Source organism: Oryctolagus cuniculus, chromosome 1 (assembly GCF_051225735.1).
Source record: "Oryctolagus cuniculus isolate XC-2025 breed Fujian yellow rabbit chromosome 1, ASM5122573v1, whole genome shotgun sequence".
In the NCBI taxonomy this organism is placed as follows: domain Eukaryota; kingdom Metazoa; phylum Chordata; class Mammalia; order Lagomorpha; family Leporidae; genus Oryctolagus; species Oryctolagus cuniculus.
The window spans coordinates 52,190,706-52,210,789 of NC_142867.1; the positions used below are offsets into that span (position 1 = coordinate 52,190,706).

At 45.1% G+C, this 20,084-nt stretch overlaps 1 protein-coding gene across 3 annotated transcripts in view; it reads right to left on the minus strand.

Annotated features, from left to right (window-relative positions):
* Nucleotides 1-20,084, minus strand: part of SPON1 (spondin 1) — a 316,174-nt gene that overhangs the window by 201,649 nt on the left and 94,441 nt on the right. Inside the window, exon 1 of one of the 3 annotated variants that reach the window (XM_089311033.1) lies at nucleotides 7-147. The exons of the other annotated variants lie outside the window; for them this stretch is intronic. Coding sequence (XP_089167159.1) covers nucleotides 7-17 — 11 coding nt within the window. The 5' untranslated portion in view covers nucleotides 18-147. Of the gene's footprint in view, nucleotides 1-6; nucleotides 148-20,084 lie in introns of those variants that run through there. 3 annotated transcript variants of the gene reach the window in all.

Here is a 20,084-nt window from a genome sequence, read left to right on the forward strand (position 1 = left end):
GCTTACCCAGTTTCCATCCTGAGCTGCTCACCGTGGCCCGACTTTGCAGCTGGTTTCCTGCCGAAGGCCCCTTGGACATAAGCCTTCTTCGATTTGACCCTTTGCTACCCTCTCCTCCACGGTGAGCTGTTCTGGCTCTGCAGTCAGCTTGGGAAAACCCTTACCTGGTGCACCTCAGGCTCCAGGTTTCCCTGGACCCATAATAGGTCTCCCACCCTTGAGGACAGAGCAGGTGCGGAAAGGCAGCGAGAGGATAAGAGGGACGAGTAGGTAAGCTGCACCAACAAACAGCAGTTTACACGCCTCTCCCTCATTTAGCCCTTTCGCTGGAGGCCTGCCGAGGCCTGCCAAGCCCTCTCCGTAAAAGAACCTGTGAGAAGTCAGCCTCATTAAAGATGTGCTGCGGTGGGGGCAGGTGTTTAGCAGAGCAGTTAAAATGGCGCTCAGGAGGCTTGCATCCTGGATTGGAGCGCCTGGTTTGGGTCCTAGCCTCACTTTTTTTTTTTTTTTTAATATTTATTTGAAAGACAGAGTTACAGAGAGAGACAGAGACAGAGAGAGAGGTATTCCACCCACTGATTCACTCCCCAGTTGGCTGCAATGGCCAGAGCTGCGCCGATCTGAAGCCAGGAGCCAGGAGCTTCTTCTGGGTCTCCCACGTGGGTGCAGGGGCCCAAGGACTTGGGCCATCTTCCTCTGCTATTCAGGCCATAGCAGAGAGCTGGATCAGAAGAGGAGCAGGTGGGACTAGAACCGGCGCCCATATGGGATGCCGGCGCGTCAGGCCAGGGCGTTAACCCGCTGCACCACAGTGCCGGCCCCCCAGTTTCGCTTTCCCTGCAGCTTCCTGCTAATGCACATCCTGGGAGGCAGCAGGTGATGGCTGAAGTACTCAGGTCCCTGCCGCTCATGTGGGAGACCTAGATTAGCTCCAGGCGCCTGGCTTCAGCCTGGCCCAGCCCTGGCTGTTGTGGACATTTGCGGACTGAACCAGCAGATGGATCAATCTCCCTCTCTTCTTCTCTGCCTGTCAAACAGAATGAAACAAAAATTGAAAACAAAAACAAAAACAAAACACCAAACTTTTACAAAGATGTACTCATGCACTATGGCAGATCAAAAGCTTGGGCTGTGGCGTTAGTGTCTGTGGTTCCAGTCCCAGTTCTGCTACTTAACAGCTACCTGATGTTGGGCGAGTTGTGCCTCTGCTTCCTCTTCTGTCAAACTGGGGGGAGAATAGCACCTCTTTATACAACTGTTGACACATAGTTTAGCTATTATTGAGATGGTTATTAAAAATGTTAAAGCAATGCCCAGGTGAACGCTCAAAGACAGGATGTTTCGGCAAAGTGAGTGCTAAAGGGGAGAAGGCAAGTTAACAATGAAAAGGAAAATTCACTGAGCACCGACTCAGTGAACAAATGCCTTAGCATGGCCCCGCCTCATCTTGACCATACCCCTCCCTGGTCCACCCTCAGGACCCAGGGCAGGTCCTCAAGTGTTCCTAGCTTTCTCTGGGTTAGGGACCATACTGTGCTCAGTTTCCCCTCCACTATTGTCACAACTCTACCATAGAAGTTGTGGTCTCTATACTTTTTTTTTTTTTTTAAAGATGATTGATTTGAAAGGCAGAGTGATGCAAAGAGGGACAGACAGAAAAGGGGAGAGGGAAAACCTCCTATCCACTGATTCACTCCTCCAAAAGGCTCCAACAGCCAGGGCAGGGCCAGGCCAAAGCTAGGAGCTAAGAACTCCATCTGGGTCTCCTACATGGGTGCTCACTGCTTCCCAGGCTCATTAGCAGGAAGCTAGCTTGGAAGTGAAGCAATCAGGACTTGAACCGGTATGCCTATATAGGATGGCAGCATTGCAAGCATTCATCTACTGGCAACAACACTGGCCTCTCTCTACCACCTGCACCACTCCCAGCTAGGTTAGGTGCCTGTTCACCTTAGCCCAGGGCTTCTCCCAGGGTAGCTCTTGCATGTGACTGCTGCCTTCTGACCGGCCTGTTTTCCCACTGCTCAGCAAGTTCCTGGTAGCAGAGGCTGGGTCCTGCTTTGCTCTGCATCTTTGGTGTCTGGTCTGGGACAGTGATGCTTAGTGCATGCCCACTGTGGGAAGGAGTCAATGAGTGCAGCCCAGTTTCTCAGGCCTGGCCAAGTCCTTGCTTGTCTTCTCCATTGAACCCAGAGTCTTCATATATATATAGATCTTAGTCCAGCCTTTGGAGAGGAAGAGCCAGGCGGAAAACAGAAGAGGAAAGAAGGGAAGATACAAATGCAGCTCCTTGCTTTGTGCTTTGTACGCTACTACCCCAGACTTAAGTTGAATTTTTTAAATTTGAAACCATTTCAACCTTAATGCAAACTTACAAGAACAATACAAAGAAGTTTTCCTCCAGATATATTTGCAAGTAAGTGGTTGACAGGACTCTCAATCATCTCAAGTACTTGATTGTGTATTTCCCACAAAGAAGGATTATCTCCCACATAACCACAGTGCAACCATCAGTTTTAGAAAATTAACAGTGATATATCTAATCCTCAAACCCTCTCCAAGTTTTGACAGTTGTTTCTTTACAGCGGAAAGATCTGGTTGAGAATCAGTTTTGCAATGAGATTTTCTGTCATTGTAGTTTCTTTCAATCTAGGACAGTTTTTCAGTGTTCTCTCCACTTTAAAATTCCAAATCAGTCCCTCTGTGAAATGTTTGAGCTTGTCTGATCTTTCCCCATAATTAGATTCAGGTTCTGCATCTTTAGCAGGAATATCAGAGGGATGATGCTGTGTTCTGCTCATTGCAGCCCATCAGATGATGCACGCAGGAAGCTTCAAGTCATCCCATTACAGGTATTTGCTACACCTCTCCACTTTAAAGTTCTTGTATTTCTCTTTGTAGTTGTGATTTTGAGGGCAGGTACTTTGAGATTATAAAAACATCCTGTTCCTTACCAAACTTTCCAATTATTCATTCATTTATTCATTTAACTGGCCTATCAGTTACTTTATATCAGATGGCCTATGGTTTTCCATCTTTTTAAAGACTTATTTGAAAGGCAGAGTTACTGAGACAAAGGGAGAGACAGAGAAGGAGGGGTCTTCTATCTGCTGGTTCACTCCCCAGATAGCCACAATAGCTAGGAATGGGCCAGGAATCAGGAGCCAGGAGCTGCTTCTGGGTCTCCCATGTGGTACAGGGGCCCAATCACTTGTGCCATCCTTCACTGCTTTTCCAGACATATTAGCAGGGAGCTGGATTGGAAGTGGAGCAGCTAGGACTTGAACTGGTCTCTATATGGGATGCTGGCACTGCAGGCAGTGGCTTATCCCACTATGCCACAATGCCAGAACCTTTTCCATTTTCTTTAATGTGTTGTAATCCATTACTCTTACAACTGTACAAGAGCTTTGAACCCATGTGTACAAGGGGACTTCAAAAGGTTCATGGAAAAAATGAAATTAAAATATGCAATCAAAAAAAGGTAAATTTTATTTCTCAACTTAAACTCCATCAAGTTCAAGAAACTTCTGTTAAGCGATAATACCAGCCACTTAGTCCCTAAAACCCAGAGGGTCCTGAGAACTTAACCATGGGAACTCAGTCTGTTCTACGTTATTAAGTAAAGATAAATGGGTATCATTTAAAGATTTTTTAGGGGCAGCAGATATGGTACAGTGAGTGGGTAGAGCTGCTGCCTATGATGCTGGCATCCCATACGGGTGCTGGTTCAAGTCCTGGCTGCTTCATTTCCATTCCAGCTCCCTGCTAATGGCCTGGAAAGAGTAGCAGAAGACTTGGAAGAAGCCCTGGCTTTGGCTTGGCCCAGCCTTGGCTGTTGTACCCATTTAGGGAGTGAATCAGCAGATGGAAGATCTCTCCTTTGTCTTCCCTTCTCTGTAATTCTTTCAAATAAATAAATAAATATTTTTAAAAAATTCTTTTAGGGGGCCAGCACTGTGGCATAGCAGGTAAAGCCACCACCTGCAGTGCAGGCATCCCACATGGGCGCCGGTTCTAAGTCCCGGCTGCTCCACTTTGGATCCAGCTCCCTGCTAATCGCCTGGGAAAGCAGTGAAAGATGACCTAAGACCTTTGGCCCCTGCACCCACACGGGAGACCCAAAAGAAGCTCCTGGCTCCTGGCTTTGGATCATTCCAGCTCCAATCGACCATTGCAGCCATTTGGGAATGAATCAACAAATGGAAGACCTCTCTCTCTGCCTCTGCCTCTCTGTAACTCTGCCTTTCAAATATATGAATACATCTTTAAAAAATTCTTTCAAGGTTTAGAAACAAAAAAGTCAGAAAGAACCAAATCAGCAGTGTAAGGTGAATGCCTGATGATTTGCCATCAATATTCTCACAAAATCATCCTTGCTTGATGGCACGGATGAGCAGGAACACTGCTGTGGTGGAAAAGGACTCTTTGGTGAAGTTTCCTCAAGTGTTTTCCTGCCAAGTCTTATCTAATTTCTCAAAACACTCTCCTCAGTAAGCAGATGTTACTTTCAGTCTTCCATCAAGCCAACAAGCCACGTGCCTTGAGTATCTGCAAACACTGTTGCCATAACATCTGCTCTTGACTAGTCCACCTTTGCTTTGACTGGACAACTCATTTCTTGGTAGCCATTGCTATGATTGTGCTTTGTCTTCAGTACTGTACTAGTAAAGCCATTGTCATCTTCTGTCCCAATTCTTGAAAGAATTGCTTTGGGATCTTGATCTCACTTGCTTAAAATTCCCACTGAAAGCTCTGCTTTTTTCTGCAGCTGATCTGGACCCAACAGTTTTGGCATACACCTAAAGAATGTTTGCTCCCTTTAATTTTCCAGTCAGAATTGTTTAAGCTAAACCAACTGAGATGTCTATATTGTTGGCTATTGTCCCCACTGTTCATCGTTCGTCCTCTTCTACTAGGACATGAACAAGATTAATTTTTTCCTTGCAAATTGATGTGGATGGTCTGCTTCTGCAGGCCTCATTTTAAACAGTGTCTCACCCCTTCTTAAAATGAGTTATCCATTTGTAAGCCACCGATTGCTTTGGAGAATCATCCCCATAAACTCTTGGTAATGTATCAACAATTGATCTATTCTTCCACCCAAGTTTCACTGTAATTTTGATGTTTGTTTTTGCTTGAATTTTGGCAGAATTCATGTTGCTCTGATAGGGGCTCTTTTCAAACTGACATCTTTCCTTCCTCAGATAAGATCCTGTACAGACATGTTATGACAAGTTACTATGAGCTTATTGTGATGCACTTTTCTTGAAATTCATGCATAACTTTTTCATAATACTCATTTTCCATGAACTTAAGAGACTGCTTGTATTTGTGCTTGGTATTCTCGAATTGCTATTGTATTTTAAGTTTAAAAAAATCAACACTGGGGAAAAATTAAGAAAAATGTAAAACAAAATATTCATGTTAACACTACTTTATATCCTTTATAGGAATTAGATGGAGCAAACAAGCAGAAACAGTGGAGACCCAGTATGTGAAACTCAGTAATTTTTGAAGCCTGAAAAACTACATTTAAAAAATGTCCATGAGGCTGGTGTTGTGGTGCAGCAGATGAAACTGCAGCCTGCAGTGCCAGCATCCCATATCAGAGTGCTGTTATGAGCCCCAGCTGCTCCACTTCCAATCCAGCTCCCTGCCAACGCACCTGGGAAGGCAGTGGAGGATGGTCCAAGTACTTGTGTCCCTGTGCCTATATGGGAGACTGGGATAGAGTTCTAGGCTCCTGCCTTTGACCTCTTCTCCCAATCATTGCCATTGTGGTCATTTTGAGGAGTAAACTAATGCTTTTCTTGAGGAGTAAACCAAAGTTTTCTTTCTCTGTCTCTTTCTCTCTGTCTTATGCCTTTCAAATAATAAGTCAACAAATCTTATTTTAAAAAGTATGATTTTTGTCCTAATTGCCAGAAACTTAATCCACTTCTGGGGATGGGCCTCTTCTCTACCTTCACAAATATCTATGCGATGATCTTTGTTTTACTGCAAATGTAAAGCACTAATGATAACAACAACAATGATGATATGGCCTCCTATAGGGTATATTCTGCACCAGCCAATGTTCCAAGCACTTCCCACATTCATTTGATGCTCTCAAAAGCTCTCTGAGATAGGTATTACTAATCCCCATTTTATAGGAGAGGCATCTGAGAATGATTTGCCTGACAGCATTACTACGTGGTAGTGACAGTATCCAATCTTAGGCCGCCTGACCTATGAGTTGACCTTTTTTTAAAGATTTATTTATATACTTGAAAGGCAGAAGTAGAGAGAAAGGGGGGAGAGAGAGAATCTTCCACCTGCTGATTTACTTTCCCAAATGGCAAATGGCTGCAATGGCCAGGGCTGAACTATGCTGAAATCAGGAGCCAGCAGCCAGGAGCTTCTTCTGGGTCTCCCATATAGCTGGCAGGGGCCCAACCACTTGGGCTTTCCTAGGCATATTAGCAGGGAGCTGGATCAGAAGTGTAACAGCCAGGACTTGAACTGGTACCTATATGGGATGCTGGCACTATAGGCGAGGGCTTAACCTGCTGTGCCATAGCACCAGCCCTGAGTCCACCTTCTTAACTGGCAGTTGACCAGTCTAGAGGGGAGTTGTATCTACAATCTGGGGTATGTGAGACTTATATAGAGCATTCTCTTTGGAGAAAGTAAACTGCCAACTGAGGTTAAGCAGGGAGCCTGGAGCCACGAGGTTTGAGACAGGTGAAGGGCTGAGAGAAGAGTATCCATAAGGATTCCACTTCATTATGCAGACTCTCTATGGTGCTCCTGTGGCACTCCTTAAGCTTTCAACATCTTATTGTTGCCATGGCTGAGAAAGAACTTGTAAGATCAATCCCATTCACAATAGCTACAAAAAAATTGAATATCTCGTAATAAATTTAACTAAGGGGAGCTGCTGGCATAGTGGGCTAAGCTTCTGCTTGTGGTGCTGGTATCCTATATGGGCACTGGTCAAGTCCCAGCTACTTCTCATCTGATCCAGCTCTCTGCTTATGGCTCGGGAAAGCAGTGGAAGATGGCTCAAGTGCTTGGGACCCTGCACCCATGTGGGCGAACTGGAAGAAGCTCCTGGCTTCAGATCAGCCCAGCTCTGGCTGTTGCAGCCATTTGGGGAATGAAGCAGTGGATGAAGACCTTTCTATCTCTCTCTCTTTCTGTTTGTAACTCTACCTCTCAAATAAATAATATCTTTAAAAAAATTTAACCAAGGATATCAAAGATCTCTAAGATGAAAATCACAAAACATTAAAGAAAGAAGTAGAAGACATAAAAAATAGAAAAATCTTCCATGCACATAGATTGGAAGAATCAATATCATTAACATGCCCATACTACCAAAAGCAATTTACAAATTCAATGTGATCCCAATCAAAATACCAAGGACATTCTTCTCGGATCTAGAAAAAATGACATTAAATTCATATGGAAGCACAAGAGACCCCAAATAGCTAAAGCAATCTTATACAACAAAAACAAAGCCAGAGGCATCACAATACCAGATATCCAGACACACTACAGGGCAGTTCTAATCAAAACAGCTTGGTACTGGCACAAAAAGAAACATATAGACCGATGGCACAGAATAGAAATGCCAGAAATCAACCCATGCATTTAGAACCAACTTATCTTTGACAAAGGAGCTAAAATCAATCCCTGGAGCAAGGAATGGTGCTGAGAAAATGGATTTCTATATGTAGAAGTATGAAGTAAGATTCCCCTACCTTACATAAAAATCCACTCAAAATGGATCAAAGACCTAAATCTATGACCCAATACCATCAAATTACTAGAGAACACTGGGGAAGCCCTATAAGACATTGGCATAGGCAAAGACTTCTTGAAAAAGAACCCAGAAGCACAGGCAATCAACACCAAAATTGACAAATGGGGTTACATCAACCTGAGTTTCTGCATTGCAAAAGACACACTCAGTAAAGTGAAAGGACAAATGACAGAACGGGAGAAAATATTTACCACCTATGCAACTGATAAAGGATTAATATCCAGAATCTATAAAGAGTTTAAGAAATTCAATGACAATAAAATAAACAATCCAGTTAAGAGATGGGCAAAGGACTTGAACAGGCATTTTTCATGATAGAAAATCCAAATGACCAACAGGCACATGAAAAAATGCTCAGGATCACTAGTCATCAGGGAAATGCAAATCAAAATCACAATGAGTTTTCACCTCACCTCAGTTAGAGTGGTTCTCATACATAAATCAACAAACAACAACTGCTGGTGAGGATGTGGGGGACAAGGTACCCTACCTAATCCACTGTTAGTGGGAATGTAAACTGGTGCAGCCACTGTGGAAGACAGTAGAGATACCTTAGAAATCTAAAAATAGACCTACCATATGATCCAGCCATTCCACTCCTGGGAACTTAACCAAACCAAAAGAAATCAGCATATGAAATCAGCACATTCATTGCAGCTCAATTCACAATTGCTAAGATATGGAGTCAACCCAGATGTACATCAACTGTTAACTTGATAAAGAAATTACGATATATACACTGTGGAGTACTACTCAGCTGTAAAAAAAAAAAAATTGAAATCCTGTTTTTTGCAACAAAATGGATGCAACTGGAAATCATTATATTCAGTGAAATAAGCCAGTCCTAAAAAGACAGAAACCATGTTTTCCCTAATCCAAGATTACTAAGAGAGTACCTAAAATGTAATGTATTGGAGTTCAATGGACATTTTGAGATTCTTTTTTTTAAAAAATATTTATTTATTTATTTGAGAGGTAGAGTTACAATGAGAGGGAGAGACAGAGAGAGAAGTCTTCCATCCACTGGTTCACTCCCCAGATGGCCACAACGGCCAGAGCTAAGCTGATCTGAAGCCAGGAGCCAGGAGCTTCTTCCAGGTCTCCCAAGTAGGTGCAGGGGCCCACGCACTTGGGCCATCTTCCACTGCTTTCCCAGGCCATAGTACAGAGCTGTATTGGAAGAGGAGCAGCTGGGACATGAACCAGTACCAATGTGGGATGCTGGTGCTGCAGGTAGAGGCTTAGCCTACTATGCCACAGTGCTGGCCCCGGTGTTTTTTTTTCTTCATACTATTTGTTGAATTCTTTTACTTAGTGTAGGGTTAACTTTATAATCATTAAGTAAACTGAAATTAGATCTTTGTAAAAATTAAGACTGGGAATGGGAGAAGGGGGGCGGGAGAAGGAGGAGGAAGAAGGGTTGGAGTGTGGGTGGGAGAGAGGGTAGGGTGGGAAGTAGCACTATATTCCTAAATCTGTATATATGAAATACATGAAACTTGTAGAACTTAAATAAAATTTTTAAAAAAGATTCCTTATATAAAAATAAAAATAACTCACTGTTGTTTGGACCTAGTTGGGATGTGAAGTATTAAGGGATGAACTGGAGTCTACCTTGGGGCAAAGGCAGAGAGCGCAACTGCCTAGGGAAAAGAATCAGGGTCAAGACCCAAGTGGATGTTAGAGGTGGCAAGCGACAGCCAGTAGTTTCAGGTGCACATTTTAATTCCTCAAGGAGTCATTTGAAATTCTTGCAAAGTCAACCTGGCAGGATTCTGATCTTTTTGTTCTTAGGAAGAATTAGTTTCTAAGTAATATTTTGCAATACTCCTTTGCACTAAACTAGCTAGGAAACCAATCTTTGAGGAGTCAGACTTGCCCCTCGGTCCCCACATTTTGTTCTGCTTGGAGCATCCTCCGTTGCCTCCAGCACTAGTAGGGGAAGGCTGTGGAGCATTCCTCAGTGCAAATTTTTATTTCAGAGCCAGGATCCAGGATATTTGCCAAATGTTTCCTTTGCCTGGAATCTTTTTTAGCACAGCGCACATCAAACTGTTGACAGATGAGGAAGGCAAGGTAAGTCTTCTATGCACAAAGAACTAAGTTGAAAAGTATGTAATAAGTGCATTCCTGCATAGCACATGTCCACTACAGAGGTAATGTCAAAGAGGTACCTCAGGCCACTGATTAGACAAGAGAGAGGTGGTAAAGAATCAAAGCCATGTGAGACTGCCGAGAGCCAAACCCGGAAAAGCAAGGATAAAGAAAGCAGTCCTGGGAAGGTTTACCTAGTAACACAGCTGGCATGAAGCAAGATCCCTGCAAGCCGCGTGGGCTGGGATAGCACGGCCAGCTCAGGGACATCCTGACTCAGCAGATTTCTCCATGGAGCCACAGATGTGTTTAATTTTCTACAAGGAGACCGATTTGCACACTGTGAACATGCACAAAGCCAGCTGCCTGGCCTCATGAGCTTCGTAGATACGTAGGAGTGGGAGAACCTGGCTGTCACACCGAGGGCTCTGTTTGCGCTCGCTGGTTTCCTGATTCCAGAGACGCAAGACAAGACTCAGGCGTGCCGCTTCCATCCGGGGTTGTGGCCCAGTCACTTTCACTATGCCCCGAGATTTTTTCTGTGTAGCTGGGACTGTTGTCCTGAGTCTGAGTGTAATTATCATGAAACAGCCTCTGACTTTAGGGGGAAAAAAAGAAAGAAAGAAAACTGGACTTTGGACCGTGTAGGTAGTCCTGCACCCAAAACTGCAATTAAAGCAATTCTGATGTCATTGTTCATCACGCTGATTTATGTTTGGAAAGGAAACCAAATGATGAATATTATGACTATTTCTGTTTCTGCTTCCCCCTCTTTTTCTCCTCAAAAACTGGCAATAGCACTAAAGTCAAATTAAACATCTGTTTGAAAAATAAGCCGGAGTGCTGATGACAGCTGCCCTGGACTTAGAAATGCACCACAGCTGTCAAACTCTAAATTAACAATGATTTTCATTTACGGATAGTGTAGAACTAAGACATAAAGGAGCTTTTTCTCCTCTGTTTTCCCAGCTTCCAGGGCCTGTTAAATGTGAACTGTGAGGGCAATGCCCAAGGTAAAATGCAGCTGAAATCAACCCACAATAATTAATCATGGTGGGAACAGGAGGCATTCTTTCTTCCGATGTAATCTCATTTCTGGTTGGGTTTTCTCTGTGGCAAGCAGGCTTGCAAGGATGCAAATGATTCAGAGACAGTTCTTGGATTAGCAGGAGGAAGTGAAGAGTGCTGGAATGGGTGGGCGTCTGGAGGAATGCCACCCTCCACAGCACCACTGGTCCAGTGGGCATCATTTGTATCTTTAGTGGGCTTTGGTTCTGGAAGTAAATGACTGCCTGGGTGTATGACTTGGTTGCACTCTGGTCACATGCTCGGTGTAAAAAGACTGAATCAAGTCACTTGGTGACAGGATAAAATATGCCAGGCTGTTTCACACCTACTCCATGACCCTGAAACACTAAGTGCAGTCATGGGCCACGTAATGATGTTTAGGTCAACAATGGACCACATATATGATGGTGGGCTCATAAGATTACATCACCTGGGTATGTTGGCACCATCTTAAATTAAGTGCAGCCTATGCTGTTTGCACACGTGCCTAACGATGCAGTTCTCAGAACGTATCCCTGTTGTTAAGCGACACGTGATGATGGGTGTGGTGCCATTTCTTTGCCATTTTCTACTCTTGCGCTAGAGTCATCACCATCCTTCCTAGGGTTGGGGTGAATCTCAGGTGTAAAGCAGTGCATCTATTGGGTGCATTTTCTGGTCAAGAAAAAAATATAGTCTGAAAGGTTAATGATAACCATCTGGCTTTTTCACTGTTGCTTAAAGTTCTGATTTTTATCCTTTGATCCTCCCGTGTCAAACATGTTCACAGGGATAAACAAATTGTTATATATCCATACAATGCGATATCATTCAGCATATAAAGGAGTGAAGAACAGTTGGCCCTCCCCAAGTTTCTGCATCCACACATTCATCTAATCACAGATCAAAAATACTAGAAAAAAGTTAACTTGCATTGGACATGTACAAGTTTTTCCTTGTTATTATTACCTAAACAACACAACAATTATTACTTACATGTACATTGTACCAGGTATTATACATAATCTAGAGATAATTTAAAGTACAGAAGGGAGGCAGGCATTCACATAGTAGTAAAGACAGTGCTTGGGATGCCTGCCTCCCATACTGGAATGCCTGGCTCTGAGTCCTGGCTCTGCCTCCTGATTCCAGCTTCCTGTTAATGTGTACCCTAGAGGGCAGCAGGTGATGGCTCAAGAACCTGGGTCCCTGCCACCCACAGGGGAGACCCTGGCTTTGGCCTGGCCCAGTCCAACTGTTGTGGGCATTTGGGGGATCTGTTTTTTCTTCCTTTCGAACAAATTAAAAAATAAATAAAAAAACCTGAACTGGGGCTGGTGTTGTGGAGTAGTGGGTAAGGCTACTGCCTGCAATGCCAGCATCCCCTATGTGCGCTGGTTTGTGTCCTGGCTGCTCCACTTCCAATCCAGCTCTTTGCTAAAGTACCTGGGAAAGCAGCTGAAGATGGCCCAAGTCCTTGGGCTCCTGCACCTGTGTGGAAGACTCAAAAGAAGCTCCTGGCATTGGACTGGCCCAGCTCCAGCCAGTGAGGCCGTTTGGGGAGTGAGCCAGAGGATGAAAGATCTTTCTCCCTCTGTCTCTGCAAATTCTGCCTTTCAAATAAACAAATAAACATTTTTTAAAAAACAACCAAAATATGTATCTTTTGTTATGAAGTATACAGGATGATGTGCATAGGTTATGTGCAAACACTACACAATTTTGTATACAGCATTTCAGCATTCTCAGATCTTCATACCTGTTGGGGTCCCTGGAATCAATGTTCCACTGATACCGAGAGATGATTATACTGATACTTGCTCAACATGGTTGAACCACAAAGTCATGCTAACTGAATGAAACCTAACACAGTAGGTCCTATATTCTATGACTCAATTTACATGAAATATCAATAGGTAAACCCAGGGGACAGCACTGTGATGTGGCAGGTGGAGCCATGGCCTGAGAGGCTGACATCCCATGTGGGCACTGGTTTGTGTCCAGGCTGCTCCACTTCCAAGCTCCCTGATGAAGACCTGGAAGAAGCAGCTGAAGATGACTCAAGTGTTTGGGACATGACACCCATGTGGGAGACATGGATGAAGTTCCTGGCTTCTGGCTTTGGCCTTGCCCAGCCATGGCCATTTGCAGATACCTGGGAAGTGAACCAGTAAATGGAATCTCTCTGTCACTCTTTCAAATAAACAAATACATCTTAAACAAAAAAATAGGTAAATCCACAGAGACAGAATGTAGATTGTTGGTTACCAGAGACTTGGGGAAAGGAGATTGGGGAGCAACTGCTCAGTGAGCAGAGTTTCACTTTGAAGTGACGGAAATGTTTTAGAATTAGGGAATAGGTGGTGTTTGCACATAACCAATATAGTAAATGCTGCTGACTTATTTTAAAATGGTTCGTTTTGGGAGGCATTTGGTACAGCAGTTAAGACGCTGTTTGGACACTTGTATCCTATGTTGGAGTATCTGGGTTTGAGTCCTGGCCCCATTTCTGATTCCTCCTTCCTGCTAAGGCACACCCTGGAAGGCAGCAGGTGATGGCTTACGTGTTTGGGTCTCTGTCACCCACATGGGAAACCCAGATGGAGTTCTGGGCTCCTGGCTTCAGCATGGACTAGCCCCGATTTTTGTAGGAAGTGAACCAGCAGATGGAAGCTCTGTCCCTTTCCCTTTCATAAGTAAAAACAAATAAATGTAATTTATAAAAATGGTTAATTTGGGATCAGCATCGTGGCACAATGGCTTAAGCTGCCACCAGTGATGCCAGCATTCTACCTCCCCCACTCTGCCCTGGTTCTCTGCTAATGTGCTTGGGAAAGCAGTGGAAAATGGCCTGAACACTTGAGTTCCTGCCACCCATGTGGGAGACCCACATGGAATCCCTGGCTCCTGGCTTCAGCTGTTATGGCCACTAGGGGAGTGAACCAGCAGATGGAAGATTTCTCTGAGTCTCTTCTTTATCCCTCTCTCTATAACTCTGCCTTTCAATTCATTCAATCTTTCAAAAAATGGTTAAGTTTATATTATGTGAATTTAGCCTTAAAAGGGGGGTGGGAAGAACCTAACCAGGGCAGAGAATGCATTGGCAACCCCTGCTCTGCTAGTGGAAGAGGACTGGAACTGCTCCTGCTGCCCTAGACCTGTGTGCTGCACAGCTCAGACAGGCCTCATGCCCTGTAAGTTGCAGTTACCCCTGGGTACCCACGATGCTGGCACAGTTCACAGAGGGCTTTATTTTCACACACGAGTCGAGTGTCAGTTGATGGTGTGCCTGGAGCTCTGTCTAGTGCCCACTGCCCTGCAGCCCACACTTCCAGTTTAATTTTTGCCAGTTTCCTTCTTTGGGGGCTGGGATCTCAGCTGCTGAATCACACCACTGCTGGTCCTCCAGGCCCCCACTAAGGGAATCTGGAGTCCACTTGTTGGATGGTAGATCCTGGCATATCTGAGTCTTCCTCAACTAAGCATGCCCATGGTTAATGGACAGATGCTGTTTGGACACTTGTATCCTATGTTGGAGTATCTGGGTTTGAGTCCTGGCCCCACTTCTGATTCCTCCTTCCTGCTAAGGCACACCCTGGAAGGCAGCAGGTGATGGCTTAAGTGCTTGGGTCCCTGTCATCCACATGGGAGACCCAGATGGAGTCCATTAACCATGATATTGGTCTTTGCAACTGCTTTCCCAAGAACCAGACGCTTTAGCTGTGGGTTTCCCAACCCTGTCCTGGTGACTCCTTGCTTCCTCCCTGGTAGCTCTGCTGAGGTCCTTGCCTGCTCAAGGGAAGCCATCCTGACCTACAAAGGAGTCATGATTCTTCCTGTTATCTAATGCCAGAAAAACTGTGGGCTGAGCTTCACTCCAGCCACATCAGATCCTCCTACCCTGCCACTTTCCTCTAAATCAGTCTCTCTCTCTCTCTCTCTCTCTCACACACACACACACACACATACACACACACATACATACATACACACACACACACACACGGTCATCGCCTGTGGTTTCTCTACGCTATTTTCTTTGAAGAGAAAAAGACTTGCTGAGCCCTACAAAGTATTATGAATGCCAGTTAATTCCCCCTTCATACTCATTCTCTCTTCCCACTAGCAAGTCTGTCTCTTGCCAGCTCCCTGGCTTGTTTTCCATTTCCTAAATGACATTTGTTTTCCTTACTTGCAGACCACCATGTCCCTACAGATAGTTCCTGACCTCCTGGTTTACAGGAAGGCTTCTGCCCTGCTCCTCACGGGTGAACTAAGATAGAAAGTGAGTCAGATTCAGCCAGTGTAGCTTAGTGATGATGTGTTAACACAGGCTTTGGAGTCAGGCAGAAGTGGGTTTCATCCCAGCTCTATTCACTGCTTTTTTTGCGCTGAAAATGAATTCTCAAAACCTCAGTTTTCTCATCAACAAGATGGGAACAATAAAGCCAAGGGCTTTTATGAGGATTAAGAAAAAGTGCATGGGTGTTTGGCACAGCAATTGAGACACCGCTTGGTATGCCCATATCCCGTGCATGGGTGCCTGGGTTTGAGTTCTGGCTCTTCTTCTGATTCCAGCTTCCTGCCAATGCACACCTGGCAGATAGCCATGATGGCTCAAGGAGCTGGGCTCCTGTCACCCACATGGAGGACCCAGAGTGAGTTCTGACTTCTGGCTTTGGCCTGGTCCAGCCTGGCCCCAAGTGTTATGGGCATTTGGAGAGTGAATTAGTGGTTGGAAAATATATCTGTGTCTCTCTGCTTTTCAAGTTTTTTTTTTTTTTAAAGCATGTAATGCGTCTAGGATAGTGCTTGAAAATAACTTACACTATTATCCAATGCATTAATGCACTGGGCACTCGATCTATTTAGGCTGCTATAACAAAATACCATAAAGCACGTGGCTTACAAACCATAGAAATTCATTTCTCACAGTTCTGGGAACTGGGGAGTCCAGGAACAAGGTAGTGGCAGATTCAGTGTCTGGCCAGGGAACTCTGCACATTTACGCTGGCCGTCTTTTCAAATACTCCCCGGGGGGTGGGGGGTGGGTGTTGTGGGGCCAGAGTAGGAGGCAGCTCTCATTGTCTCCTCATGAGGGCGCTAACTCCATCCCTGAGTCTAAACTAATCACTACCTAATCACCTCCAAAAGCCCCACCTCCACACTGAAGAGTAAGTTTCAGCTAATGAACTGGGGAGGGAGGTGGCAGGAAAACACTGAGCATGCCTGGGCACTCTACGCACCTTGACACATTCGCAGTGTTTAGATTCGGGTCAGCTCTGCCCCACTGTCCTTAGATGACGCACATCACACCAGCAGAGTGTACCAGCTGCCTCCTGTTCCGGAACTTCAGTGATGCTGCAGCAAGTGTTCGAAATCTGGGGAACGCTCCTGTGGGTGCGACTCAGAAGTGCAGGGAGAGACTGCTTATAGGGCTGCCTTTGATCAATGGAGGATGGAGGCCAATGGACAGGGGCTCCCCCACCCCCACCCTTTACCCTGCGTGCACTTTTCTGACGCATATCTTTTACGGCTTCTCCCAAGATCCCAGTGGGCTCACACACTGTGGCCTGTAGTGATGATCTCGTCAATCAACACTTGATTGAACCATACCAGGTCTACCCACCACTCCTGCTCCCTGGGATCACATCCAAGATAAGCTACATGTTGACAAACAGTTGATTCAGCTGGAATTTTAGGAGAACCCAGGCCAAGAACCAACAAGTAGTGAGTCTCCGGTCCTATGCATCAGTGCAGGGAGCAGCAAGCTTTTTCTACTAAGGGCCAGATAAGAAATATTTTAGGCTTTGCAGGCCATATACTCTGTGTCACAGCTTCTCAGTTCTGCTGCTGTACCACAAAAGCAGCCCTAAACAATACACAAGTGAAATGAATGTAGGTGTTTTTCAATAAAGCTTCATGTCTGAAAACAGGCCATGTACCAGATTTGGCCCATGGGTTGTGGTGTGCTGGCCTAGTGTTTGGACTATAGGGAGCGATGAGATTGATGCCTGCCTTCGTGAAGTGCACAGCACTGTGTAGGGAGCGGGAGTTCCCAGCAATGAGGCTGTAAAGGTGGTGGAGCAAGGCATGAAGAGCCTTGAACACCAGGCTACGGGATTCTGACTTCATGCTTTGTCGATGGGGAACACTGAATGAGTGCTCAGATCTTGTAGCTGCCGCAGTTTGGAACAGGTTATTTCACTGGTTAAAAAAAAAAAATGAATTGCTTCTTTGTTAGCATTTGTGGAAAACCCACTGCTGCCAGAGGGCTGCCTCCTCTCATTCCTCCAGTCTGAGCAACTCTTCCTTTATCAGCCTTCCCACCCTGAATTGCACCAGGGCTAAGCTCCCTTATCTGCTACCCTGGAGGCCAGCCGTGTTTTGGAATTCAGGATGTTTTTGGATTTCAGAATGATAATACTGTGCCCACTCCCTGTATTGTGAAACACCCCTATCAGGAGGGCCTGGGAAGGCGGCTCACAATCACACTCATTCATGTTTACTCAAAAGGACTACACATTCCTTCAAGTCCTTTCAGGGAAGACAGCTTTCTACATAAATGAGTTCTGAAAAATTTTCTGGATGTCAGAGATGTTTGGATTTCAGAATTGCGGATGAAGGACTTGCGTAGCTGATCTGTTTTGCTTGTGATTCAAGCAAATTGTGAGACTGTGGCAACCTCAAAGACAGTCTCTGGGCCCACAGTGCCCGTGCACAGGAGACACTCGGTAAATGGTACCAAGGGAAGAACAGACAAGAAAAGCTGCAATAGTGAGGCAAGAAGTGACAGTGGATAAGGCAATGCATAGACAGCAGGAGATGGGAGAAAGCCCAACTGCCTAGATCTGGCTACTGAAGGTGGGGAGAGGGAGAAGTCAGAGTTTATCTGGACCCTGCAGCACCAGTCCAAGATGGTAGAGGTTGGCATTAAGGTCACGGACACAAGTCAGATACTTCTGTCTGAATCCCAGATGCTCTGGTTTGTCTTCCAGAACTCATGCTGAAATTTAACCCCAACTATGAAGTATTAAGAGTGGAAACTGGCCGGCACCGTGGCTCAATGGGCTAATCCTCCGCCTTGCGGCAGCGGCACACCAGGTTCTAGTCCCGGTCAGGGCGCCGGATTCTGTCCCGGTTGCCCCTCTTCCAGGCCAGCTCTCTGCTGTGGCCCGGGAGTGCAGTGGAGGATGGCCCAGGTCCTTGGGCCCTGCACCCCATGGGAGACCAGGAGAAGCACCTGGCTCCTGCCTTCGGATCAGCATGGTGCGCCAGCCGCAACACGCCGGCCGTGGTGGTCATTGGAGGGTGAACCAATGGCAAAAAGAACACCTTTCTCTCTGTCTCTCTCTCTCACTGTCCACTCTGCCTGTCAAAATAATAATAATAATAATAATAATAATAATAGTGGAAACTTAAGCCAACTATGGCACTTAGAGGTGGGGCTTTTGAGCGATGGATTAGGATTAGCTAAGGCCATAGGGTAGAGTCCACACAACTGAATTCTTGTGACTTTATAACAGGAGAGAATAGATACACATTCACACACCTGCTCTCTGTCTCTTGCCATGTGATGCCTGATGTTGCCCAGGAACTGTGTCAGCACCAGAGGAGGCCCCTAGACCTTGCATCTCCAGAGTCAGGAGCCAAAATAAACCTCTTTTCTTTATAAAGTTAGTCTGCCTCGTGTGCTGTGTTACAGTAATGAAAACTGATCAGTAGGCCAGCTCTGCAATGGTGGACAAATTCCTTAACTTCTCTGTGCCTCAGCTACCTCCCTAGCATCACTTTTAAGGATGAAGTAAGTATTTGTAAAGCACCCAGGACAATTCTTGGCTCTTGGCTATTATTATTGTCCGTAGCCAATCACTGTTTCATTAGCATGAATTTCCCAAATGGCTCACCAAATGACTCTCCCCAGGAGAAGGTTAACCCACATTTCAGACCCTTCCAGGATGGACAAATAGGTGTTAGAAGCCTATTCAAAGATAATAGATGCATGGAAAGTGGGGATCACTTCAGGAGACAAAACTTCTGTCAGACTCATGGGAACAAGACTCCTTTCTGGTGGGGTCCGCAAACATCCATTCAACTCATAGGGACTTTTCCTTTAATCAGCGGCTATTTTGCTGTAATGGTTTGCAGCATTCTTGCAGCACTGTGGCCTGCCATGGAAACCGTAAGTGCCGGGCCATTCATTTGTAGGGAGAAGGCTATAAGAAGGGCTGCCTGGGAAGCCTGTAATTTAGAAATGTTCAAATCTCTGCATCCAAATGGAAAATGGAAACAGTGTCAGGTTTGTGCCAAAAGGAAAGTCATGATTACTGTGTGCTTCCCTCCCTCCTGGGCAAAGGAACACAAGCAAGCAAGCAAGCAGGCTTCAGCGCACGGCAGATTACCCCTCCAGGCTGCCATCTCCCAGGTGTATCACCCAACACTGCCACACAAATGCTCCTTTGCAACAAAGCCTTGTCCTCTGCCCGGTACTATGCTGCCAGATTTAAGTGTCTTTATTCACTTTTTAACAAACCTGCCTCCCAGTGAGCTACTCTACTCTGTAATGACCACTAATGGCTTCCTTGCGCTTCTTGAATCAAATTCAACCTCTTTGTGTTGACATTGGAGGACCTCCATGATTTAGCAATGCATTTTGGACCCCTAAAACTTTCTAATCTCAACAAGTCAGTTTACTGTCCCCCAGGGCTGCCATATTAATCCCATCCTCAAATCCTCATTTCAACTTTTATTCTGCCCACCCCTTTCACCTGAAATAACCCTTTCCCTTCAATCTATGTATCCAAATTCAACCACTGCCTTCAAGATATGAATGCTAATCTTTCCAAGAAGCTGATTATTTCATCCCTCATTCATCTCCTCTTTGAATTCTAACCATGTTTAACTTATCTTCCATTCATGCCTGCCTTATGTTCACTAACTCCTGCATACATATTTTTATTTACACAGCTAGACTGAAATTATCTTGAAAGTCAGGATCACTGTTTATACTTTGAGTCTTTGTCAGTACCTACTATTCTCTAGGCACATGGCAGGTACACATGGAATACTGGTTCTGAAACCATTTTGCTTATTTCCTGAAACTAATAAGCTGTGTGGGTTCCTGCCACACATT